We start from the raw sequence: 27,023 nt of genomic DNA on the forward strand, positions 1-27,023 counted from the left end.
AGTCTCTACTGTATTTTTTTTTTTTTTTTTTTTTATTGTTCGAAGCATCAAAGTATTAAATTGAAATACAATAAATTATTTTTCTGAAAACGAAACAAGATGGACGAAGATATTCAGGTGAAATAGACATTTTTCAAATTTATTAATATTCAAGCGGTCACGTGGAGACGTGGAAACTATTACTAATGTGAATTATGAATTTTCCTTGATTTTCATTTAATATTTCGTATTTTAATTTGATATATTTGAATAATTTTAGTTTATATTGCAGTAAAGATTTATTTTAATCAATTAATTAATTATCTTAAACTTTCTAAGGCCATTTCTTTTGAAATTAAACTTCGTCCTTAGCAAGAAATCAAAATTATTTGAATAACTGTCGCTTACGTGTTTTCGAAACAATAGTAGTATAATAGAACAAACAATAGAAACAAAAGTAAATTATATACAGTAGATATTATATAGTGTATACTTCTTCAAATTTCGAACTTTAAAACAATTTTTAAAAATTCGGAATTTAAATGTATTAATTTATGGTGAATGATTGATTTTTACATTTATCGTTAAAGAATATTGAACGAAACTAAATTAAATAAAAAGTTGGTTTTAATGACTATTAGACAAAATTGATTACTATTATTATGTTGTTATTAACAGAAATGTTTCATAATCAGTTCCAATTGTCTTGTTTACTAAAAGTTTCCTAACTAGGCTGTTTTCTTTTTATGAATTGCAACATACAAATTTTGGTTTGTGAAATAAAATTTTTAATAGAAGTTACCTTTAATTATTTGTATAGATGTTTATGTAGAAAGTAACTTGTACCGAAATGTTTGTATGCTGATAAATTACTGAGGAAATTTCTTCTATTCTTTCTATGATAGAAGCAGATAAATTTCTCATCAGTTACATGTTCTTCTGATATCTTTTAAATATTTTTTATATTATTATTTAGCAATTTTTTATTTAACAATTTAACAGTTGCGTGAGAAAGGACGTCTAGATAAAAAGACACATTTTATATGTATTGTCTGTAAGAGAAATATATTTTTTCTTCTTTAATTGTATTTTTTTATATTAGTTTATATATTTTTTAGTATATAAAACTTGGTGCTGTTATTGGCATCTTTCAAAAATTACAGATATGTTTGCAAATATATTATGTTTATGTAATATAAAAATAATTTTCTTAATGAAGCTGAAGAATTTAAGTTTCTTTTATAAAATAATTATTAAATTGGATTAGATTAAATATTTCAAAATATACAAAAACAACATAAAATATTTTTTCAAATTACATACTGCAAATTTATAAATAAATCCTTGTTATGTGCTAAAATACTGTAAACTGTTAATTTCAACTACAGTTTAGTATAACAGTATATTTAAATATTGTCACAGTGTAATGTTATCTAACAATTTTATCTTGGAAGAATCAATCTTTTAAAAAAGAGACTTACTCAACTTGTCTTCTCTTATTCAACCTTTTTTCTTTTTGTCTGTCTGCTGCCTATAATTCTTATGTAAAGGAATAGTGTTAGGCAATAGATTATTAATCCATTGATATACTTGACATTTTCATATGCTTATCTGTTTAGGATGATAGCAAGCATGCAAGATGTATGCTGCCTGTTTGCTATCATCCTGAAAGAATTGTATGCAATATTATTTTGTCCACAGTTAATGTTACTGCATTCGTGAAAAGAGTATTGACAATTTAACCATATTACTATGCATTTTATTATTTATAATAAAAATAAGTTCTTAAAACAGTATTTTAACAAACTGAATCTCATTTTGAATATAAGCATGAAAACTTTATATTTAGAAATGTAAACTACTTTCTTATTTATGTTTATGTAAATTGTTTTAGTTTGTCGTTTTTATATTAAACATTCATATTTTAAGTTTTTAGCTCTATTAGTAATGATTAATAAATATCATAAATATAATTATTACATAACTTATGACATCTATTATAATATGAATTATGATCAATGATATATTCACACAGTAAAAAAAGCACCAAACAGGAGACATATAGATTTCAAAGGCTAAAATTAAATGGAATTGATTAGCCTACATATAAAGTTTGAATTGTTTTTAGTCACTATTAAATTGAAAGTTATTTTGTTATGTAAATACAATTCATTTTCATTCTGGAATAAGCCAGTAAGCAAGACAAGAGGGTGAAAAAGAGACACTGAAGAAAAGAAAATTTCCAAAAAACTTTCAAGATATATTAAAAATTATCATACAAATGCTGATGAATTTGTTGCAGCTGCTAATAAACTTTTATCTATATGTTTAATGTAACTTATATTTAATCTCCCTGGTAAGAGTGCTAATTTCTGTTTTGTAGGAGAGTGCTACTCTTGAACTGGCCTTGTTGATAATAGTTTTAGTTTTAAATCCAGCAACAATGCAGATGTGGAAAAAACAAATTTTAAGTTTTAATAACTGATTGATGATATGAAGAAAATTTTGACAATTTGAATATTTTCTTTCAGCAATTAAAGTTAATAAATTGTACATTTATGTCTGGTATGAATAGAAAAAACTTCAAATTTAAAAAAAAAATTTTAAATCAGATGATTGATTTTCTTAACTTATTAGTTAATATCACAAAAATAAATGTAGAAAAAATAAATCTAAAACACTTCTTTGCCTTGCAGCAAGTTTATAAGCATGTCTCAACTATGTTGCCAGTAATTGCTGTTTGTCTGCTTCATGTGTTGAGAATGCTATCTATCCACTGTCTTTCTATGAAGGCTATATATGATAACTTGTCAATTGTCATTCCTAACAAGTGACCAAATTTATTTTATCTGTTGTCTTTCTATATAGTTTAATATCAGTTCAATTCTTAACCTTGCTCTTATTTCATCATTCCTTAATTTTTCCTTGATTGAGACTCCAAGAATTCTTCTTGGACATCTCATTTCTGTTGGCATTTTCCTGCAATGGTGAAATGATGTAGTTTGAGTCTGACATTGATAACAGTGTGTGGGTCAGAAGATGGTCTAGTATGATATAAACAATTCCAACAATATCCAAAATTAATAAGTTAGTAATTGTAAAGCTGACCAAGTATTTTATATACCTGTAAGCATTTTAATTTGTCAAAACTGTCATCTTAAGTGAAATATCTCTAATTATTTAAAAGTCTTTGACCCAGTTTTAAGATGTGGCCTTTCAGAGTTACATTTGATGATTTGAGATTCTTCCTATAGATAGGAGTTCAGTTATACTTCTTGCATATTGTGTGTAAAGAATCCAAATATGCCTGTAACTATTTATCATTCATTGCAAAACAGGCCTGGTCATCAGCAAATGACAGTTCAATTATTCCCTCTTCTATTTTATTAGCTTTCTTCAGCTGACTTTTTACAATTGTAACATATTTTCTTTTTATAATTGTAAAAGTTGTAAAAAGTCATATTTTGGATCTGTTAAATGGATTTGTAAAATGCCAACTTAGGAGGGATGAAGAGTCCAAAATACATTTTGGCACTAAAAAATGAGGAGAAAAGGCTGTATACATACGATAAGTCTAAAGAATTGTGAGATCATTAATGGTATGATTGTAAAATTGTAACATTAATTGTAATCTAAACTGAAAATAAGGATGATATTTATTGGCTAAAAGCAATAAAGAAGACTGAAAAAAATTCAATTAGATTACAACAACCAATAATCTCTTCTGTGTAGTATGCTGTGCTTATATTTATAATTTTCAAACCTTTTTCAGGATCCATATCACAAAATGCATATTAACATTTCATATAGGAGCTGTGAAATCAAGTCAATTACAAATAAAATTACATATTCAATAAAATTTTATAAATTTTTATGCTTATTAATCAATTGTTATTGAATTTATTTCTGTATGTAAACAATAGTAACAAGATGTTTGAGGATGACTGGGTTAGCTTAGTCATCATCTCACCTTGTCACTTAATTTTTACTATATGCTATTAGGCACAAAAATATCATACTCTTAATAAATAAGTTTTTTTATTTTAAACTCATTTATTTATTCATATAAATATAAGTTAGTAAACATAAATTTATTTATTTAGGCTGAAATGATATCAAACATAAAGTATTGGTTTAGATTAGTCATTGGAGGAATATGTCTACCTGTTGTATTTCCTTGGCTAGTTTATCAGCTCTATAATTCCCGATTGAAGAACAAAATTCGTAGAAATCGATATCTGGAAGATAAAGTTGTTTTAATAACAGGTGCTAGCTCAGGTTTAGGAGAAAGTAAGTGTATTTTTTATGTATTTAATAAAATAAACATAATTTTACTACATAACTTCCCTTTACTCAACACCGGATGATAGTCAATTACGTACCTCTAAAAATCTGTTACCGGTGAGTATTTAATCATCCAAAGAACAAAAAAAAATTAGATTTGACGAACGTTTTCGAACCTTGGAAGGTTCATCAAAGGTTTTTAGAGGTATGTAATTTTACTACATTTTTCCTCTTAATTATATACATAATTTAGAGTATTTTTAAAGCTTTTTTTTTTTAGGTAAGAAATTTATGATTTAAATAAACATGTACTAATTTACTTAAGTTTTTTTTACTAGCTAATAATGCTTATTGTCCAATATTTATTTAAGGTGATTTTGGCTGATCTCATATTTAGAGTTAAAAAAATAATTATCTACTGAAAGTAAATTTGAAAAACTTTTTCAATTTTTTTTAATTAAATATTTAAATGATTAACATTTTATTATTTTATAATTGAATTATTCAAATTTTAAATAATTTAATAAAATAACATTTTTGAATTTAAATTTATATACCACAAATGGCTGTTCAATATCATTTAGTATTGGCACTGATTAATATACCAGAATATACAACATAAATATTTACAAAAAACATTTTAAGAAATAAAATCTTAATTAATGTATTTTGTCTGTTGGAATTTTTAGACAGTTTTAAAGAAAATACAAAATGAATAAACAGCTCATATAATGATGCAGTAAATAAACAAACAAGTACCAATAACTCAGCAGTAAAGGAATATAAATAAATAACAACTAACCCGTTAGAAAGCTATACATCCACAAGAGCCGAATTATCGGGCTAGAGTTGGCTATAATAAATAAATAATTAATAAGACAATTTGGCACTAGAGCTTGGCGTTAGGCGCCATCTCTTACTAAACTTAATAATTAAATTAAATAAATAATTTTAATAATTTGGAACTGGAGGAAAAGAAATCGGCCCGAAGCGGGACTCGAACCCGCAACTTCTGCTATCCGTGCAGACACGTTACCAGTTACGCTACCCGGACCTTCTGGAGGAGGCGATCGGACTGAAGGTCCGGGTAGCGTAACTGGTAACGTGTCTGCACGGATAGCAGAAGTTGCGGGTTTGAGTCCCGCTTCGGGCCGATTTCTTTTCCTCCAGTTCCAAATTATTAAAATTATTTATTTAATTTAATTATTAAGTTTAGTAAGAGATGGCGCCTAACGCCAAGCTCTAGTGCCAAATTGTCTTATTAATTATTTATTTTATTATAGCCAACTCTAGCCCGATAATTCGGCTCTTGTGGATATATAGTAAAGGAATATTTAATTAGTAAAAAAATATTATTGACCATCTGAAACAGTCATCTGTGGATTTTAAATGTAATAAATTTGATAGGAGATTGTAATTAGAACATAATTTGTAAAAAATCCAGCAATAGGTTTCTTACTTTCTTGGCAACATTTGATGGCACTAGGGTTTCTCAAATGGGATGGCTGTTTTTTAACCCGGGAACTTCTAATTTCGGGAAATCCCGCAAATTTCTGAAGTTCACTTTTTTTTATTTTGTGTGAAAGTTGTGAAAATTTTGCAGATAGAAAGTATAATTAACTCATAAACTGTTGGAATACATTTCTATTTATTAATCTTAAACCTGATTATTAGTTTTTTTAATTTTTCCTTGTTATGGTATGTCATAAATAGTCAATAATCAATATGTAGCTTATTTGTGGCAGGACTCTGAAAATTCTTTGCTTGTCAGAATATGTAATATCTGGAATAATCGTGTTTATGCTGTCTTAATTTTTAATCATGCCCAGTAGCTTCGATAACTGCGTAATGCCAGGTTGTACAAATTGGGCAAGAATACAAATGAGTATGAAGTTTTTCCTGATTATTAAAGCCAAACGATCTGCTGAATTATCGGGCTATACAATTGATGCTGCTATTAAAGCAGCCGAGGTAGAAAAATCAAGAATACTAGATGGCAAAAGAATGCATCTCAAAAACACATCTCGAAAACAAATTAGAAATCTTCCAGGCTATGGGTGAAAAAACACAACATCTGTCTTCTCTTAAATGCATTAAAGACAATTCCATCCACATCAATTAAATTGAAAAGGGCATTCTCAGTAGCAGGACTTTTCATTACTAAAATAAGAATCAGATTGAGTGATCGAAGTATTGACCATCTTTGCTTTTTATAATAAGACTTTTATTTTATTATAAAAATTTAAGATTATGTTTTATTTAAAAAACGAAAATTACCCTTTAAGTTAGAAGTTTGATCTAAGTTCTTTTTTTTTTTTTTTTTTTAAATTTTCAACTCAATTTAAAGCATTTTTTGTTGTTGTTGTTGTTTGTTGTTGTTATATGCAGTTTCCAGCAAACTTTAATAAATTTTTTCTATTTGTGAAAATTTCTATGTACTTCAAAGGTAATTTTTAATATATCTTACACAGCATTGTTAATATGATTTTGGAGGTTGCAGAACATATTAAATTACTTTAAAAAATAAAAAATAATTATATCATTTGATTTCAAGATATATAAAATATCTTAAAAATAATTATTTCTGTCCCAGGATTTCCCAGGATCCTGGGAAACAGTTCACTTTTATCCCGGAATCCCGGAATAAGCAAAAGATCAGGAAATGAGAAACCCTGGATGGCACCATCTGCTATATTTTAGTTTTAAAATATTTTTGTATTTTTAATTATTATAAAATGGCCAAAAACTTAATTTTGAGGGTAGGGATGGATTTTATAAAAAATTGTAAATGTTAATAACGAGTAAAATCCTCATTAAGTCAGACCCTATTTGAGATATGACATGATCTCCTTTATCTCTCCACCCCCTCAACTTTTTAGTCACTAAAATTTAATAGCATCAATCCCCTTAATAAACAAACCTCCATGCAAAATTTCAGAAATTTTTCCCAGAAAGCACAGGAATTATTAAGCTTTAAAGTGGGTGAACAAAATCATGCCCCCCACACACACACACATACTAACATCCATACATCCAAAAAATACTTTGAATTTGTTTTTTGCATTTCTTGACATTTCTAGGTCCCAAGTCCAGAATTGTAAAAATCTGGGAGATCATTTTTGACTGATTGCCATACTTTCCCTCTGTTATATATAACAGCCGAGAAAGTGAAAACGGAACATTATTTTATTGGGTTTGACTGCATGTGTTATTTCAAATAAACCAATGACCATGTTTTTGGAGATAAAATAGCCTCCATTACTGTACTTTGGAAAAAAAAAGACTGCCATGTCAGAGAAATTATTTTTGTCTTGTAATTGATGGCTGTTGATCTTTTCAGTTGCTTTGCATATCTAGTTTTTCTAGCTGTTTAAGTTGGGCCACATCCCAAATTGGGTTCTTTAAAGATGATCTGAACATCATTTTTTCAACATTGCAAAATTATTAAAGAAATTCCTAAAGTAAAGGAATGAAATAATGTGTGTTATAAATATTTTTAATATTTGTACTGTCAATAAATAATTTATATTATTGTTTATTTAATTTAATAATGACATATTTATACTAAAAAAGATAAATCTGAATATAATTCAAATGCTACAATGATGAAAAAGCTTAAATTCAATATAAAATCAGTTTTCAAAAGAGAGTAAATTTGAATTACTTGTAAAATATATTATTGAAAAAAAGAATTTACCAAATTGAGTTGTATATTATTCTATTTATTTTTATGCTTGAATGAACAGATAATGTTTTATGAATTTGTCTATTAATTTTTGAATTAAATTTATTCAATAACCAAAGGAATACTCTCATATAAAACACCATAAAAAAGTTTTTATTTGTCTGTTATTATTATAGATCTAATATCAACAAAGAACACATTTAATGTCATAAAAACATTTGTTAACACCATGTAAGTTCTAAAACCACAATTCTATTATGGTTGATATATTTGTTATTGACTATCTTACACATTTTTGGCTTTATATTATTCTGTTTTATCTTCTATCTATATTTCTTCACTTAGGCAGAGATCACATTGCATTAACACTGGCCTTTGGCCATTGCAATGCTTTGTTCTAATTACAGTTGGATTCCCTTGGTCCATACCAGTTCTGAGTTGGCTGTTAGTTCTATCTATATATATTTATAAAGGGATAAGCATAAAAAAATGTCACATACAGCAAATCAGAATTTTATGATATATGAAGTATCTTCTGCCAATCAAGTAAATATAACATCACACTCAAGCAAACTGGAAGTGCCATCATTATTTCTCTCTCACTTTGAACATTTAATTGAGGATTTCAAGTATTTTATATCATATTTTGATTAAAAACTTTATCTTAATCTTTATAACTGCTATAAAAATTTTTAAGATTTTGATAGCAGTTATAAATTTATTGGTTACTTTTGTGTTTATAGTTGTTTTGAGATGAAAATAATTCCTATTCCAGATGATGATAATGGCAGCACATCCAGTAGTGCAGTTTTATTTTTAAAACATTATTTACTTTGATTTTTTGAAGTAATTTTCTAATTAAAACTTAACTATTATAAAATTACACTACCCAGACTGAAGGTCTGGGTAGTGTAATTTTATAATAGTTAAGTTACACTACCCAGTGTAGTGTAGTGTAACTGGCAAGACGTCCGCACAGTAAGCGGGAGTTGCGGGTTTGAGTCCTGCTTTGGGCCAGTTCTATTCTTCCAGTTTATTCTAAATTAATTAATTAAATATTATAATTATTAAATTTAATATAAGATGGCACCTAATGCCTTTCTCTAGCACCAAATTTATTTGTAATTTATAATTATTATTTCCAAATTATAGCCCGATTATTTATGGCAATCGTGGGTGTCCATTTTATAAATTTATATTCATAAAAATTTCTCACATACAACCAAAAAATGTAATTAATTTAAAATCTATCTATATTAGGTTTATGGTGTCTGATGTTGCATTCTGACCTCCAGGAAACCTCTCCAACTCTCTCTATCCATACACCATTCCTCTTTAATCCCATTTTTACTACATGCTAACTTTACTTTGTTGTACCATGTTTGCCTAGGTCTTCCTCTTTTTCTTTTTTTGTGGAATGTATTCCATTGACATTTTTGGGAGTCTCTCATCACTCATTCTTTTCACATGTCCAAACCAATTAATTTAAAATGATTCTTTATTTTATTAACTTTGTTTTTATTGTTGTTGAATAACCTGATAAGTATTTAACTGTAATGAAAACAAATATAATGTACTTTTTTTTCTTTTTCATTCTAAGAGGGCATTTTATCAAGCCCATCATGAGTTCAGTCAGGCTATGCAAGTTCATAACTGACCATCATCTCAAATTTCCAGAGATTTTCAACCTACCCAGATTCATTCCTGGATCCTTGGAATGGTAGGCTTACTTAACTACTTGGACACTTTAACTACTTGGCCATCTAGCAATCATATGATCTGCCATTGATAATAGTACAGACCAAAGTCTATTAAATTCTGGGAATGAATCTGGTTGGGTTGAAAATCCTAGGAATTTTTGAGGTGGTAGTAGTCAGTCCTGGACATGTCAAGCTTGGCTAAACCTGTAATGGACTTGATAAAAGGCTTACTTTAGAGTGAAATAAAAAAAAATTACATATATATCAGTGGTGTAATTGCATCACATGCTTTCTAGTTACAGTGAAGTTATTACTACTTGTTGACTATGAACACAATATAGTGCTTACGACGATCACTTGGCTTTTCTTCTCCCTGTTATTTAGTTGAGACAAGCATACGCACGTAATGCTTGTCTCAACTAAATAACAGGGAGAAGAAAAGCCAAGTGACTGTCGTAAGCACTATATTGTGTTCATAGTCAACAAGAATCAAGCACGACACAGTTTCAAGTCATTAATATTACTACTTGTATATTTTTGGGTTTATAGATTAACTTTTTTTTATTCAAATACAGTAGTCCCTCGTTATAGGTCAGATTCGGATATATCATGCTTTTTTTTGGTCCCCCAAATTTTAAAAGCACTTGAGTCAATAAATTTTAAATTATCAATTGCCATTGAATTTCTTTTTGTAATGAAATATGGTATTTTATTCCTACCATTGTCCTTGAAACTACCACAGCAGGTGAAACAATAAATTCTGAAGATCTAAATAAGCAAAACAGATGGACAGATCAATTATCATTTATGTTTCCTTTTGCTATTAAAAGTTATTTATTTATTTACTGGCTTCAAGTACTGTCTCCTCATTTACAAGTTTCTGTGAATTCAAATTTCACACCTTTATATGAATTGAAGGTATTGTGTCAATTCACATAAAGGTGTGAAAGTTCTAATTCACAGGAAATGTGTAAGGAAAAGATTTCTTTATTTCTGAACAGAAAGTTCTAAAATTTTTATACATTAGTAACTTTATTTTGCTTTTTAGAGAATTTTTACTCTGTAATTTTGTAAGCTTTGATGATCTATTATATTTTTAATATATTTTTTAAATTTTCAATTACTCTATTTATAATTTTTATTGAAAAATATAAATCACATGCATTTTCAATAAGCAATTTATTATGAAATGTACTATTGTACAATAAAATTGCAACTCAAATATTTTATTTTTATATCAACAGTGTCTTTAAATGTCATTCTTAAAGAAACAATAATGCTAAATGGGCATTTGTGGTATCAATGTTTACGTAAACATCAATTAATACAGTATAACCACAAATAAAATTCAAATTGTAAAACTAATCTTATTTTATATCAGAAACACTTGCTGATGAAAAAATGGAGGGTAGAGATTCCATAGCAGGTATAATCTGTTTAGTATAAACCCAGAATTTTTAGTATTGTTATATCATACTGTTGGATATATTGTGCTTTTTCTTTGTCTTCCAACAAGCACCATATAACAAAGAGTTACTGTATAAAATAAAATATAATGTCTTCATCAATATTTTACCTAAACCTTTACTCATATATAAAAACTGTTAATTCATTATAGAGGTCCTTTTTTTTTAATTTAAATGTATTAAACATTTTATTTATTTATTTATTTCACAATTTCGTGTAATGATGTCGTAATGACAATAATGGCTGACCCCCTGAATAAGAAACATATAACAATCTCAGAGTAAAATTAAATGCGTAAAACAAATTAAAAGAACATTTTCATGAATGGCATGAAAATTAGTGATTAGATCAAACATAAAGGAGTTTTTTACAGATGGATTTAAACTTATGAAGATGCAGAAAGTAAAGTTCTTCAATAATTGTAACAGACTTTTGGTACATGAAGAAGAAAGACTTTTTTTGAGTTTAACTCAACTTATCTTTGCTAGATTTTTTAATTATGTATATAATGAGTTGCATAACTTTTCCGAATGTTATGAGATTTTATTTTAAAAATAACTTTTATGTTATTAATCATAATAAATAAAATTTTGTGACACCATTTGCTATGATGATATGTTATAAAAACTTTTATTATATTATTAATTGTTATAAAGTGACAAAAATCTTAATTTTCATGGTAGTGACAAGTTTTATAAAAAAAAAATTGTAAATGCTAATAACAAGTAAAATCTTCATTAAGTCCAACCCCTGTCAAGATAAGTTATGACACCCTTGTATCTCCCCACCCCCTTCATCTTTAACCACCAAAATTTAACAGCATAAATACTCCTTTATATACAAGCTATCGTGCCAAATTTTGTTTCTTAATCTTTACCCCATCCTGAGATATTAAACAAAATATACACCAACATACACATCCACTGAATTTTTGTTTTTTGTTCAGGGGTCTCAAAACATAGAGTTGCAAAAACTTGAACGGTCAAATTTGACACGATTTCAATACTTTTCCTTGTTATGTATACATAACAACTGGGAAAGTAAAAGACCTCTATAATTTATTAATTATTTTTTTATGTGACTATTTTATTTTACATTTGTGTTATAGTTTCCACAAATGTAAAAGAAACAATCATTAATTTTCTTTGTAAAGTGTTGGATGTTATCATCCCTTACATATGAATTTTATGGGGAGCCAGTGACTTTATTGTTTTCCATCTCCCATAGGCTTGTAAAATACTACCTAAGAATTGCATTATCTTTTTGCTATACTGTTCCACTACAGTCTGGTAGTGAAATGATTTATTTTTGTATTTTCAACTATTAGTTGCTCTCTTAATAGCTCTGAGAAATATATAAGCTATTATGTATTTCTCAGAGTTACTAACATAAAACAAATATATTTGAATAAAATTTCTTTTTGTTACTAATTCCACATATATTAAGGAAACAGGCATATTTCTTTGTAAGTGACAGATGTTACCATCTCTTGTAAATAAGTTTTTTCTCTGATTAACCTTGTTTGCTCAGTACTCTAGTGGAATTTTTTTTCCTTCTCTTTCTCATCTTTTCTCTCATCCTGTCTTTTCTGTTCCTTCAGCCTCTAGACCAGTAGTGTGCAAACTATTTTCATTTCCGACCCCCCCATTTTGTGTAAAATTTTGTTGCAACCCGTGCATAGACAGCAGATGTTTTTTAAACCGTCAACGTAGTTAAAGTAAAATTCATTCTGGGATTTGCACTTGTGTTTCTGCCTTATTAGAAATCTGAATAAAACACATAATTTTATGAAACAATTGTTTTATTTATGCATATGGGTATAAATATTTATTTTATGAAAAATAATTTTAAAAAGACTTCACATTGAATTTGAATTTTTATAACGTAAAGTATGCTATTCAATTTTTATAAATAATATAATTTCATTTCACTATTTTACTGGTACCTGATACTTGTTGAAGAAAAGCCTTATATTTTGTATTGTGAAATAAATTTCTTTGGATTTGGCGACTCCAAAAAAATTTTCTTGCAACTCTCAGAGGGGCACAAGAAATTTTTTGCACATTGCTGTGCTAGACTTTTGAGTAGTCACAATAATAATCATAATTAAAGAATACAAATGATGATTTATAATCAAATTTTTAATGTTGAATAATTTGTTAATAAAATAATTTTAGTCTAATATATTCATAAAATTTTAATTTTAGGTCTTGCCCATAAATTCTATACAGCAGGAAGTAAAGTAATTTTATCAGCAAGAAGAAAAGAAGAGTTAGAAAGAGTTAAAAACGATTTATTAAACTTAAAAGTTGTAAGTCAAACTTTAATGCATAAACATTTTTTTCCGGTATTAAAAAAAATATTGTGAAAAAAAAATTTTTTCTAAATGTTTTTGAACAGCTAAGTTAATTCTTTAGAACTTTAATTTCTACAGATTAAACTTTATGTTTATACTTACTATTATGAATCTTGTTTAACAGTGAATATAAAACATGTAAACAACTAGCTGTTTACTTTACTTTCACAGTTACTTTTGGTATAATTTTTAAAAGTTTCAACTAGTCCCTTTAATACATTTTTATTATTGAATAATAATGAATAAAGTTTTATACCAAGAAATTAATTACCCATTAAGTTAATGTTTATAAATTTTAATTAGTTCTAGAAATCAAAGTAAATCTTTTTATTTTTATTTTTAGTAAAATATAGAATGGATTCTAAGGATAAAAAAATAATAATGATTGTTCCTTCTTTAATTTAAATATTTGATAATGTAGTTAATTAGTTTAACTGGTTAAAACAAAAAAAATGGCATTGTTGTAATACTTTTTAGGTACAGGCTATTCAAGAATTCTGTGACATTGTATACATCCAGATTTGTTAGTCACTAATAACTTGATTGTTTTGTTACTAGTAAAACTTTATTCAAAGAATGCCTTCCATAGAAAACTCGCAATTTGATTTCAGCTGCTTTAGCAAGTTACATTAAAATCTATTAATTATACTCATGAGTAAAATGTTTTTTACCACTTGGTTTCTGATCTGCCATACCCATAGTTTAGAAGAGGTTTTCTAATATGGAATGACAAACTTCATTATGCAGATTTTATTAAACCTTAACACATTTTTGTCCATGTTAAAATTTTAACTCCAAAGAATCAAGTGCACAGCATGTCAGACTGGACTACAGGTCTGGTTTCCATTGTATTTAGTCTTGCTTCTCCACTATTTCAGAAGTTGTTTCAGTATTGATGTGTAGGTCCATAACTCTAGATATCTTTACCCAAAAGATATTAGGATGATATAACACTTTGCTGTGCATCCTGTAAATAGCTCTTTGATTTGCAGTTTTGTTGAAATTGATAGAAGCTTAATTATTAGCAAAAAGTTCCTCATGGATGTTATACTATTGATCTTGGTATATTTGAACTTCAAAAAAGATGTCAGATATTTTCTTTTGATATAATATAGGAAATCCTCATTAATTCAAAATTCAAGGGACGAAATAATTGTGACTTTAAATTATTGAGTTTCAAATTACAAGAGATTTACATAATATACCAAATGCGACATAACTGATGTACTTTATTAAGCAAACAGAATATGGCTACATATACAGAATGCTATTTTCGTTAATTAATAATAGTAATGTAAATAAACTGCAGGTAAACAGCACATTTGGTGAGGACCTCACAAGTTGCCAGATAGGTTCTATAAAAAGTAAAGCAGAATTCTTTGAAATATAGCCCAAATTATTTTTAAAGTGGCCAAAAAGTTAAGTTGCCCAAATGTAATAGCCTAGAGCCCTACAAATATCTCAATCTGCTATTTGTAGCTCAATCTTACAATCTTCAGAACCCAGCCATATTTTATGGAATAAGAGAAAAAAGGTAAGGTGACATCCAAAAATGTGTTACTGTAAAAGCAGAGCCATATTGACCAAATTAGCATTGTTCATGGTCTATTGTTGTCTTATAGTATGGAGGCACTTTGATCTAATTTATTAAGCAAACAAGTTGACTTATGTATATCACAGTTTGGACAGAATTTTCACTTTGAATTTTGAAGCAGCCATATTTTGAACTAACCGAATTTTTTTAACATTAAATCTGTATATCCATGACTAACAAATAGTTTAAAGTACAATTACGAACTAATGGGATTTTGAATTATCTGAGTTCAAATTAATGAGGATTTCCTGTATCTAGATTGAGAGTTCTTGCAAGCTAATGCAGAACGTTCACATTATTGATCTGAAAATACCAGATGGCTTGCTAACTTTATGTATTAATGCATTATTCTGCTGCTATATCCATTTTATTTATGACCAAATTGATACTCAATCCATATACTTAAGATAAGATTCAATCAGAAGTACAAGGTTCTATAAGCTTTTCCTCCTGGGCTATAACTAGTTTATTAATTGATGAAAATGAAAGATGTCCCCTTTTTGAGGAGTACTTCATTTTTCAATATAGTTTTCACTGGCATCGATGCACTTCCACCATCCCTGCACTAGTTTCTGCATGTCATCAGAGAAGAATGAGGCCAGCTGTTGACAACACCAACGCACTTCATTGGTAACCTCTTTGTTGGATGCAAAGTGCAGAACCTTCAGATGTTCCTCCAGCTTCAGGAAGAGCCAGAATTCACATGGCACTAGTTTTGGGCTATAAAGTGGATGAGGAAAAACATCCCAGAACTGCAGCTTTTCCAATATGGCAGTTGTCTCTGACTTGTGTGAGGCCAAGCATTGTGTTGAATGATTGCATTTTTCTGCGGACTAACTCTATTTAGATGTGTTCACAATTTCTTCAGCATCTGACGTAGCACACTGAGTTGACAGTTGTGCCATGTTCCAGAAATTCAACCAGCATACTTATCACAGTCCTAAAAGATGGTGACCATGACTTTTCCAGCTGATGGCTCTGCCTTGAACTCCTTGGACAAGGAGAGGTTGTATGGCTGTACTCCATAAACTAGCATTTAGTTTCTGGGTTGTAGTGATGAGCCTATGACTCATCCCTAGTGACAATACGTTGGGGAAAAACATCTCCCTCAGCTCCATAACATGCCAAATTTTTCTGACACACATGCAATTGGGCTTGTTTCATGACGACTGTCAACTGACAAAGCATCCACCTGGAACATACTTTCTTGAACCCAAGTTTATTGTTTTTGATATGATTCACTATTCCAAGCGATATACCAAGAATGCCTGTAATCACCCTCAATTATCACAAGTCTGTTCATCAACACATGTCACTTGCTTTGGAATGGACACAAACATAGGGCAACCACTACAGTCCTTGTTTTTCAAAGAAAATCGCTTTTTATTCCATTTGATAAATTGCTATATTAAAATCAGTACACTTGTAGAAATGGTGCTGGATGAATTCCAGATGTTCTTGCTTGTGCCTTGGGGTCAGAAGCAGTTGTCAATTCCCCCATTGCATAATTTGGTAGATAACATATCAAGATACATTTTAGATCTGATGATTCCTTGAGGCAATGACTTGCAATAAGCTGATTTTGTTTGATCATTGTCTTTGCTTTCTGAAATAAATTTCTCCTATTCTGATTTTTTAGGGCAGATGATAATTTAAGTTTTTTTCTTGTGTACTTTTGCAGTTATGGATGCTATTAATGATAGTTTGCTAAACGAAATGACAGGCATTTCTAAAAAAACTTCGGTTCTGCTTATATTATGTTTTTACTTGTCAGCAAACTTCCTCACAGAATCAAAGCTATATTATTTCAACAAATGTTACATAATAAGCGGAATGTGATATTAAGGTTACAACATCTAGGCACTAAAAATCATATAAATAGGCATTATAGGTATTAATACTGAAAATAAGTTTTTAAAGTCTCTCTCTCTCCCCATCTTGTGGACAGTAAGAGGAAGTATTTTTTATTAAGTCAGTAATGGGCAACCAAGTGCTGAGGGATAAATCACATCCAAAAAAATTCCTTTAGGGTTTTTCAACACATTCAGATTCAGTCTCAGGTTTCCAGAGCAATAGACTTCCACCTTAACTGCTCAGGTATCTGGTCATCAAGGCTCAATATAAATCAAACTGATTCAAAGAATAGTGTGCTACAGGTTGTATACTGACATTTAGTGTAAACAATAGTAATTTGTTTTACATATTCAACTATAGAATTTTCATTATATTGTTTAATTTTAAAAATAACAATAAAAAAATAGGAAGAAGAAACAATGAAAAAATCTATATGTATTTTATTGTATGTATTTCAAAATCATTTTTGAAGTGCATTATTATTGTGCACTTTTCCAAATTACTCTGTAGAAAAGACATTCTTTTATTACCTAAAATATTTTTAAAATGAGAAATTTCTCTCTACATTATAATATCTGATTTGGTACAAAGTTGGATGCATCAATTTCACTTGGAGAATATTTAAAGTTTCCTGTAAATGTACAAATTTCAGATAGAATTTCTGCAATTTTACTTATGAAAAGAAATCCAGATTGGCTAACAATAATTTTTTCATATATGGCTACACTTGTTGCTGCAACTCTGTCAGAAGTTGCAAGGAGACTGTTCTTGGTTTCGTAGATGATATTGTGGAGATTTGTGGCGAGGTGTAATGGGTTCCACAAACAGACCGACACACAAAATAATCGAATCAAGTTACTTTTAACAAAAAGTATGATTTTTGTTCTCACCAGAAAGAACAAACAGGTTCTTTATGGATCCCAACTTTACAAAGTTAATCCTTTGTACAGGCATTCTGTCTTTAAGTACAAAAAAAAAGGACGTGCGCGAAACAGAACCCGACAATCAGACTCGTGTAGGCCTTAAAACTAAAACTTATTCTACTTATAACTAGAGGAAAAGAACAAGGGTAGATATATATAGAGATAGATATAGAAGAGGGGGGATTTCCTTTTCTTTGTGTAGATTCTTGGGTGGGACACCACTCTTGAGTCCTTCTCGATTTTTGTGAATTTCCCGTCTTTTCAGTGAATCTCGTTTTCCAGTAGTTCTCTCGTTAGCTCTCACATTAGCCTAGAAGATCTCTCTTCTCTCTCATGTCTGATTTTAGACTCCTATCTTTTCTTTTGCTTCCTCTACTAACCTATTCACCCCATTCGAGAGCGATTCTTTCTCACACCTTCTCTCTCTGCTGTCCAGTCACAAAGTGAGTCTCTTTCTCCCTTCAAGACTTCTGGGGTCTTACTCTTCTATTGTTCTCATTGTTTATTTCTTTGAATCGGTAATCTCACCCAAAGGGTATAAGAAGTGGAAGGGAAAGTTTTAGAGCAGGGGTGGCCAACTTTTGTATACATAAGATCTACTTTTTATCTTAAAAATGCGTCGCGATCGACTTGTTGTCATATGCATAGTGTAAGTGGGGAGGGGGAGGTGTGAAATACATACTATGTTTATACACTGTGTTTCAGTACGTGGTGCACTGCTTATGAGTCGAGTCATAACTGCATGCATACTGTTGTGTTCGGTTACAAATATAATACATTAAGTCAAGACATCGCGAGTGATCGACCAAAATTGGCTTGGCGATCGACCGGTCGATCGCGATCGACTTGTTGGCCACCCCTGTTTTAGAGGATAGATGAGACAAAGAAACAAAGGAATTGCTAAAACTAACTTATAAATACGCGAATAATATGGCTGACGTCCACGATAGATAGATAGATTTCACTAGTAGCAGTCCTTTGCTCTCCAGTTCAGCAACATGATTTGGAATATCTCCAAAAGCATTTTAGATGTATGCCAAGTCTTTTTTAATTGAGCAGCAAGACATTGCAACTTGCATCCCCAATTGTTTAAAATTGAACTAAAGGAACAAAATAGGCATTTAGGATAATGTCCTAGTTTTAGTGATGATGAACCCATGTAAGATCACTCTTCCTAGTGGTGATGGAACTTCTGGCTATGCTTTCTATAGGAATCTTACAGAAAGATCTGAAAATTTTAAGAATCTTTCCAAACATCATGACCAATCCACTTGTTAGCTGTGTGACCGAAGTAGAAATAACTCAGACACATTTATCTCTTATCAACTCTCATTTCTAAATGGTGTCCAATATTGTGTCCAGGATAATAGATAATCATTTTCTATTATCATAATGCAATATATCTTAATCTCCTGTGGTTTTTGAAAAAAAACACAAGATATAAAATTTGCATCTTAAAATATGTTCCAGCAATAAATTTTAATGAAAAAAAAACATTTTTAACCTAAGTTTATAGGTCTTCATCAGTTGAATATTCAAAAACACAAGAACATTGCTCACACCAAAAATTGCCCACAGAAAATTGTGCACACAGAAATACATACATAAAGTAATTTTCACGTAAAGGTGAAGTTGCTGTGCAATTTCAATTAACATAGATATTTATAATTGTAGATAACCATTCAGCTCCCATTTGTGAAGAATGAATAGGTATTACCTGTATTTTAGATTATTATTGATATCTTATGATTAAAATGTTTCATATTCATATGCAACAATTTACATTGTGATTTTATTGCATATAATTTTTGCTATGTTGTGAGCATATAAATTTATTGCTATACAAAAATGGTCAGTATGGAGAGGGCTTGACTGCTCTTGAGTGTAAAGGAAAAATACAATAAATGAAAGTGAATCCCTTTTTTTTTAACAAACTTTATTCAGAAGGAAAAACAACAATAGTGTAAACAAAATAAATAACTTTAAACAATAAACATCTAATATCAATTATAGTTACTCTATTGAGGAGTCTGAATTAGAATGCATAAACCTATATTCAGTCCTGTACTACTGTGAATCTAGTCAATAGTGCTGTGGATGAAGAGTAAATTGTTAAATGCACTTAAAGATGTGTACATATAATATCTGTTACATTCAAATCATTTTTCTGTACTTATTTATTTTTATCTATATTTCATTTGTTTATTTACAAAGCTAAGGGATCTGAGTCTTCTGGACCGCTTTCTGGTTATGCTATTGAATTAATGTCAGATTGAAAGATATATCTGATTGCTTAAAATTATCAATGAGTAGCTGATGTATGTTTTTTAAAATTTAGAATTATAATTACACAATTTATTTTTTCTTTAGATAAATTTTTATAACAATAATTTTGTAATCATTATTATTCCTGAATAATAATAAAATTTGGACATGTTAAAATGTCATCAAATAAACTTGGAGAAATCTTTATAAAAACATCCTATTAATTTACTTTTTTCAATTTCTTCCTAAATAATTTTTTCAAAATAAATAAATAAATACTTCTGAGATGTTTATTGTAACATATATGTTATAAAATATCCATATATATATATATACACAGGGTGCGGTGCCAAAATCCGGACAAATTACACATTTTTTTCAAACATATTTCTTATTGAAAAAACGAAAAGGTTTACAAATTTTTTTAAATCACATTGTTTGCAATGTCATACAGAATACATTTATTCAATATAGCTCCCTCCTGTTTGAATGACAGCCTTTATTCTCGGTCTGAATCGTGCGCATGCGCGCTTTAATGTCTCACAATCGATATTGGTGAATGCCGCATCAATAGCGGCTCTCAACGATGTGATGTTTGCATGTCTGGTCTTGTTTGTGACCCTTTCAACTACGCTCCATACGTAGAAGTCCAGAGGATTTAAATCTGGGCTGTTGGGAGGCCAGAATTCTTTTGACCAAAACATGTCGACGTTATCCGACAACCAATTTTGCACCAAATGACTTGTGTGGGCGGGCGCACCATCCTGCTGGAAAACATACGGCTTTCCAGATGACACAGTTTTCATCCATGGCTTCACTACATTTGACAGAGCATGCAAATAAACATCTTTTGTGACATTTTTTCCTTTGTTAAAGAAATACGATGGCATGACATCACCCTCACTGGACACAACACCTAGCACATGAACATTCGCCGGAAATTTCGTTTTTGCAATAACAGGGACATCTTCTGGGTCGTGGGCAAGCCATCGATCATTTTTTCGATTGATTTTCGCATCAACAGTAAAAATTTTCTCGTCAGAAAAAAATCTGAGTCGTCCGGCAGCATTGTTTTTTAAGGAACACAAAAGCAGGTTACAGTGTTCAACTCGCTTTGTCCTGGCAGCTTCAGAAAGCATCTGTCTCACTTTAATTGTGTAAGACTTGTAGCGGAGGTCCTCCTCAACGATTCTACGCATAGTTTTCTCGCTCACACCAACAACCGACGACAATTTTCGGATCAACTGACCTGGATCCTCAAAAATCAGCTCCTGAGCCCGTTGAATGATTTCAGGGGTTCTGACAATGCGCTCCTTCGAGTGAATTTTCCTTGTTGCAAAACCTTCATTTGACTTCTCCGACTGATTGTATTTTGCAACGACATCATAAACAGTCGATCTCGGGTATCTGAAGAACCGAATAATTTCTGTCGCCGAGCGCCCAGCGCGAATACTTTCGATAATCGCAGCTCTTCGGTTATACTCAGCACTTTGTTTCAACATGGCGACTGTTTCGCGGTTAAAATGGTTTAATACACATGTCAAGCTATTTGAATGCCAAACACGACATCTACCAGTGGTACAGAATGGCAGGAATTTGAAATTGAATTTTGTCCAGATTTTGGTGCCGCACCCTGTATATATATCATGTGTACTTTTATGACAGTGCAGTTGTTTTCTGTGTGCAATTTTCATGTGTAGTTTTTTTATTGATTAAGATCTCCTACACAAGGGCGTCGCCAGAGGGGGGGCAGAGGAGCAGTTGCCCCTCCCTAGACATGCAAAAAAATTATTTAAATGCTAAGTCATTTATTGCCCGATTTATAATTCCCGCGCGAAAAACCCAAGAAGATTATGTTTTAATTAAAATAATCTTCTTAAGCTTCTTAAAATTTATGAATCGTTTTTATTTTACCTACATACAATTCATATCCTCTATCAATTTATATCATCTTGCCCCCCCTTGGCCCATTGGCTGGCGACGCCCTTGCTCCTACATATAACCTGAAAAAATTACTAGATTGCACAATCTGCACCTGGTTTCAAGTTTATTATTATATAATAATTACCATAATCTCCTGTGAATTGTGTATTTTAAAATAATTTTGCATGTGAACTTCTGTCTTGTAAACATATAAATGTTTTTATATTGTAAAAAATACTGGTGAACAAGATTTTTAAAATATTCAGTTATAATAAAGTGTTTCTTATTCATAATATATTTAATTTCTTTTTAAATTTTTAATATTTAGGAAAAAGCCCATGAACCTGCAATTTTAATATTAGATTTAAATGAATTAAGAGAGATTCCATTTAAAGCTAATGAAGCTTTGGATATATTTGGCAAAATAGATATTCTTGTTAATAATGGTGGAATAAGTTACAGAGGAGAGATTATATCTACATCAGTTGATGTTGATCTCAGAATTTTAGTGGTAAATTATCTTGGGCATGTTACTCTTACAAAAGGTAAGAAAAATTTCACCTAAAAGTTTATTTAATTACAGTTTTAATCTTTTGATAATTTATTATTTATAGCTTTATTGCCATCTATGATAAAGCAAAATAATGGACACATCATTGCCATTAGCAGTATCCAAGGGAAAATAGCTATTCCTTTCCGTTCAGCATGTAAATAATTTTTTTACTTATAAAATAAGGTGCATTGCAAAAAATTTAAGGCCAACACAACTTTTTAGAATAATAAATTTCTAAAAAAACTAATGACAGGAATAAATGTAGATGTAAAAACACTACTTATTGTATTTACCATCAAAAATAATGGTATTGCAAAAATATAAGGCCAGTTGCATATTTGAATGATTTACTATAAAAAAAAAATCACTGTTACTTATAATTTAATAATTATAAAGAAATGGCAGAACACCATAAATGCAAATAGAGGCATAATTGAATTTATATCACCATTAATTGTTGTGATATTTCTACCCATTTCTAAAATTACTTAAGTCCTAAACTGCCTTTCGAGTGGGCTGTATTAGGGCACTACATCAGGCTGGAAGTTCTGCTAGAACTATTGCAAACCAGCTGAAGAGATCTTGTCATGTTGTAGCCAATTATATTAAATTTAGTGTGCAATATAAAAAAAATAATAAATAGGATGGCCTAAGTTGACAAGAAATCAGCAATTATCTGAGAAATAACTGTGAAAATGAAGAGATTCTGTATAATGATACACTGTTTGACTGTAAACTATGTTTAATTGAACAAAGAAATACAAAAAACAGTCGACCAGCACAAGCCTTCTGTGCTAGTTTGTAACATGGTGGAACTTGGTACAAAAAAGGTGCGGGACGATCTTACGCTCCCTGGCAGTTGAGAATAACAGTACAAAATTCGCATTCCTTAACAATAACGACAACAAGAACAACATTTGGTGAAATAGCACAAAGGCCTGATGCTAAAGTTCCCAAATCCACACTTTCCCAGATGGTAAAATCAACAAAACATATAGTGCTGCTTTTCTGTTTTTATACACTATATGTAAAACAATAACAACAACAAAAAAGACTGATATGGGCCAAAGATAAAATGTCATGGACTTCAACATGGTGTAAAGTTATTTGGACTGATAAAAAAAAAGATCAATTTCAATGGTCCTGACGGTTGGCAATTTTATTGGCACAATCTTGGGAGAGAGGAGTGTTTGTTTACTAAGCGTCAGCAAGGAGGGACTCGGTCATAATCTGGGCAGGGTTTGGATTGTCTGGAAAATCAATTTAGCATTCATAAATGGCTAAATGAAGGCTGTTTGGTATCAAAATCTCTTTGATATATATCTTCTGCCATTTGGAGAAAAAAAGGTGGTCCATTCTCACAATTGCAACAAGATAATGCACCAATCCATACTGCAAACTTTATTTATCAATGATTACTGGATAATGGCATTCAGGTCATGGATTGGCCTCTTTATTCCTGTGATTTGAATCCCATAGAAAATCTATGGAGTCTAATAGCTAAGAATATGTATGCAGGAGAAAACAATACCACAGTATTGAACAACTCAAAGTTGCAATTGTAATTGCATAAGAAAAAATCAATTTAAATATGCTACAGAATCATACTCTACATACGATAGGGTTAACAAGGTTATTTTGAAAAATAGTAATTACATTTGGTATTAAATGCCACTGGCATTATATTTTTGCAACACCATAATTTTTGAATAAAAAAATTTATATTTTCATTTTTATTTTCAATTGTAAATAGAATAGGTAATTCTTTTACATCTATATTTATTCCTGTTGCTAATTTTTTGTTTAAGTGTAATAAAACTATTATTCCAAAAAACTTGGGGTTGCCTTATTTTTTAAATGCATCTTAATAATATCTATGTGTGTTACTTTAATTTTTTAAAAATTTTATTTAGATTCTGCTTCAAAGCATGCACTCCAAGCATTTTTTGATGTACTCAGATCAGAACTTGGTGAAACCAACATACATACTTGTATTGTTAGCCCAGGTTACATTAAAACTAACTTATCCATAAATGCCCTCACTGATACTGGATCAACTTATGGAGGTAGTAAATATGACTATATTGAAAAATGTCAGATTACAGTATTTTAAAAATATTTTATAAAATGTCATTAGTTAAAAGAGAACTTATTTCTTTTTTTTATTTTATAGTTATGGATAAAACTACAAGTACAGGAATGGATCCAAATGATGTTGCAGATGCCATTATAGATGCAGTGCTTCTTAGAAAAAATGAATTAATTCTCTCAACACTATTGCCTCAATTAGCATTACTGCTAAGAATAATGTGGCCATCATTGTACTTTTACTTGATGCAAAAGAGAGCATATCGTCTTCGTAATGAAAAGAAATTTGACTAGAATGGCAATTTCTTGCAAATAAAGCCACTTCACTTTGGTTAGAAAAATGTAAAAAAAAATAAAATATGGGGCCATTTGTTCTATGCATAAGGAATTATTAATCATAATGGTTATGTTAAAATAAAACTGTATTGTTGTTAATAATGATTTCACTATATATTCACCATTGTAATAAGTGAACTTGAATCATAACTGTTAAAATTTATTTTTAAATAAATGAAAAACTGTTTATATATATATATATATATATATTGAAACAAAGAAAAAAATATAAAATTATTAATAAAACAAAAAAATCCCTTTAAAAGGTAGACCTACAAATAAATAGGTATCATCGGGTATTAAAAAAATATAAAAGAAAATATATTTTTCATGATAGTAATCTAAATATCATTTTATTAATTACAATCAATATTTAGCACATTAATATGAATTTTTTATTTTTATACATTTTACTTACTTCTTTTTTCAGTAAGTTTTAATTGTCAATAATTTATTAAAATATTTAACAAAATTATTATATTATATCTAGAAAAATAGTTCCCAATATTTCAGCCCTATACTCTATAGAGCTTTTTAAAATTATTTCAGGGTTAATAAATATCAGTGACTTACACTTGTAAGATAGGAAAAGAATTTTTATATTGATTTGTCATTACACTTGCCAATTATTTTAGTGTGTTATAAATGCCACACTGCAGATATCAAACTGGAGTCCAATTTATTCTAGATTGCTGTAGCATGTTACTTGATGGCTTGGATGGCATTGATAATGCATATCTTCAGTTTGTCATTGGTCTGATGTTAGAGGAGAAACAAACTTCATCCTTCACATAGCCCCAAAGAAAAAAATCAGTATAAGGTCAGGAAAATGAGCTGGCTACAGCAGAGATTCATATCAGCATCATTTTTACACCCAATTCACTGCTGCAACAGGTAGTTCAAGAACAATTGCACTTCTTTTGAAAATGGGATGGGGACCCCATCCAACTACACTGTTCTCATTTAGCTGAGGAATAACCTATTACACACATTCACTTTTCAACAATTTCACATGGGTTTTCTATGGACATGGTGTGATCTTTACCTAAGACCATCACTCATCATCAGGTCTTGAATTCAATGCTGAAAGGTTCTTTCATCATTGAACTGCTTCAGACCCTTAATGCCTTGCAGTCACCAGGTTTAGGATCCCGAAGGTAATAAATTCATTTTGTTATTTACACTTGTCTTTGTTTTATGGACCATTGGAGCTTGAAAAAAATAACTGTTTTTGTAAATATGTTGTTTGGTTCCACTGCATTACATATTGTTTTTTTTTTTTTTTTTTATAAACTCTTTTTGCCCTGTGTGCCCTAAGAGGGCCTCTTTAAGCATGCCCATTATGGGTTTGGCCATGCCCACAATGGGGCAGCCAGGTGGTGAGGGACGGGGGCTGATGTATCCAGTTGGACCACCCCCAAAAAATTCCTGGGGATTTATCTACCCATTTGGATACGATCCCAGGTCTCCAGAACGGTAGTCTGCCATCTTGACTGCTCGTCCATTCAGACTAACCAGTCTGAATGGACGAGCACAGAATGGTACCCCAGCATTACATATTCTTTTGATATCACAGAAGTGCATGACTACATGTCTGACAAAGTATGGAGAACAGACAGTAGTACTGGTTCAAGGTAAAAATTGTTTTCAGTCAGTAAATGTTAATACATTTATTATTCATTATAGGGCACCGGTTGCCATTATGGTGCCATGTCACGTGGAAACATGACATCTGCAAGCAAGAAGGCGACCAGAATTGCCACCGTTGGGGTTCCACATTTGGAGGTTGTAGCCGAGTAATAAATAACAGAATCCCGAGAATCGTTCGGCTTTGATAAAAATTTAAAAAAGTTTATTAATTACAGTTAACACCGATAGTTTCCAAAGAAACAATTGTACACACTTACTAAGAAAATACAAAGATACTTGGGACCACCGTAACAATATCACCAATTGGTCCCCACGTACCGACAAAACAAAGGACTTATTCTAACTTATGTCTAGCTTAACTATAGT

At 30.1% G+C, this 27,023-nt stretch overlaps 1 protein-coding gene across 4 annotated transcripts; it reads left to right on the forward strand.

Moving 5' to 3' along the window:
* The first annotated feature begins 47 nt into the window (after window positions 1-47).
* Window positions 48-25,202, forward strand: LOC136983732 (dehydrogenase/reductase SDR family protein 7-like). Of its 4 annotated transcripts, none has more exons than XM_067280556.1 (7): window positions 48-117; window positions 4,083-4,269; window positions 13,323-13,426; window positions 22,359-22,575; window positions 22,645-22,737; window positions 24,497-24,649; window positions 24,757-25,202. In XM_067280556.1, the coding sequence occupies exons 1-7, from the start codon at window positions 100-102 to the stop codon at window positions 24,963-24,965; spliced, it is 981 nt and encodes a 326-aa protein (XP_067136657.1). In that variant the 5' UTR covers window positions 48-99; the 3' UTR covers window positions 24,966-25,202. The 4 variants fall into 4 exon arrangements, with proteins under 4 accessions (XP_067136657.1, XP_067136659.1, XP_067136658.1 ...); XM_067280558.1 differs by lacking the exon at window positions 48-117 and adding an exon at window positions 136-187; XM_067280557.1 differs by lacking the exon at window positions 48-117 and adding an exon at window positions 500-536.
* The last annotated feature ends 1,821 nt before the right edge of the window (window positions 25,203-27,023 follow it).

Source organism: Centruroides vittatus, unplaced genomic scaffold (genome assembly GCF_030686945.1).
Source record: "Centruroides vittatus isolate TY-2023 unplaced genomic scaffold, ASM3068694v2 contig_885, whole genome shotgun sequence".
In the NCBI taxonomy this organism is placed as follows: Eukaryota; Metazoa; Arthropoda; class Arachnida; order Scorpiones; family Buthidae; genus Centruroides; species Centruroides vittatus.

Bases quoted from the DNA above. Each gene is read 5' to 3' on its own strand.
- LOC136983732 (XM_067280555.1), top strand. From the start codon at position 726: ATGAATTGCAACATACAAATTTTG. The intron at 4,270-13,322 runs GTAAGTGTATTT...TTTTAATTTTAG, and splicing joins TAGCTCAGGTTTAGGAGAAA to GTCTTGCCCATAAATTCTAT. The intron at 13,427-22,358 runs GTAAGTCAAACT...TTTAATATTTAG, and splicing joins ATTTATTAAACTTAAAAGTT to GAAAAAGCCCATGAACCTGC.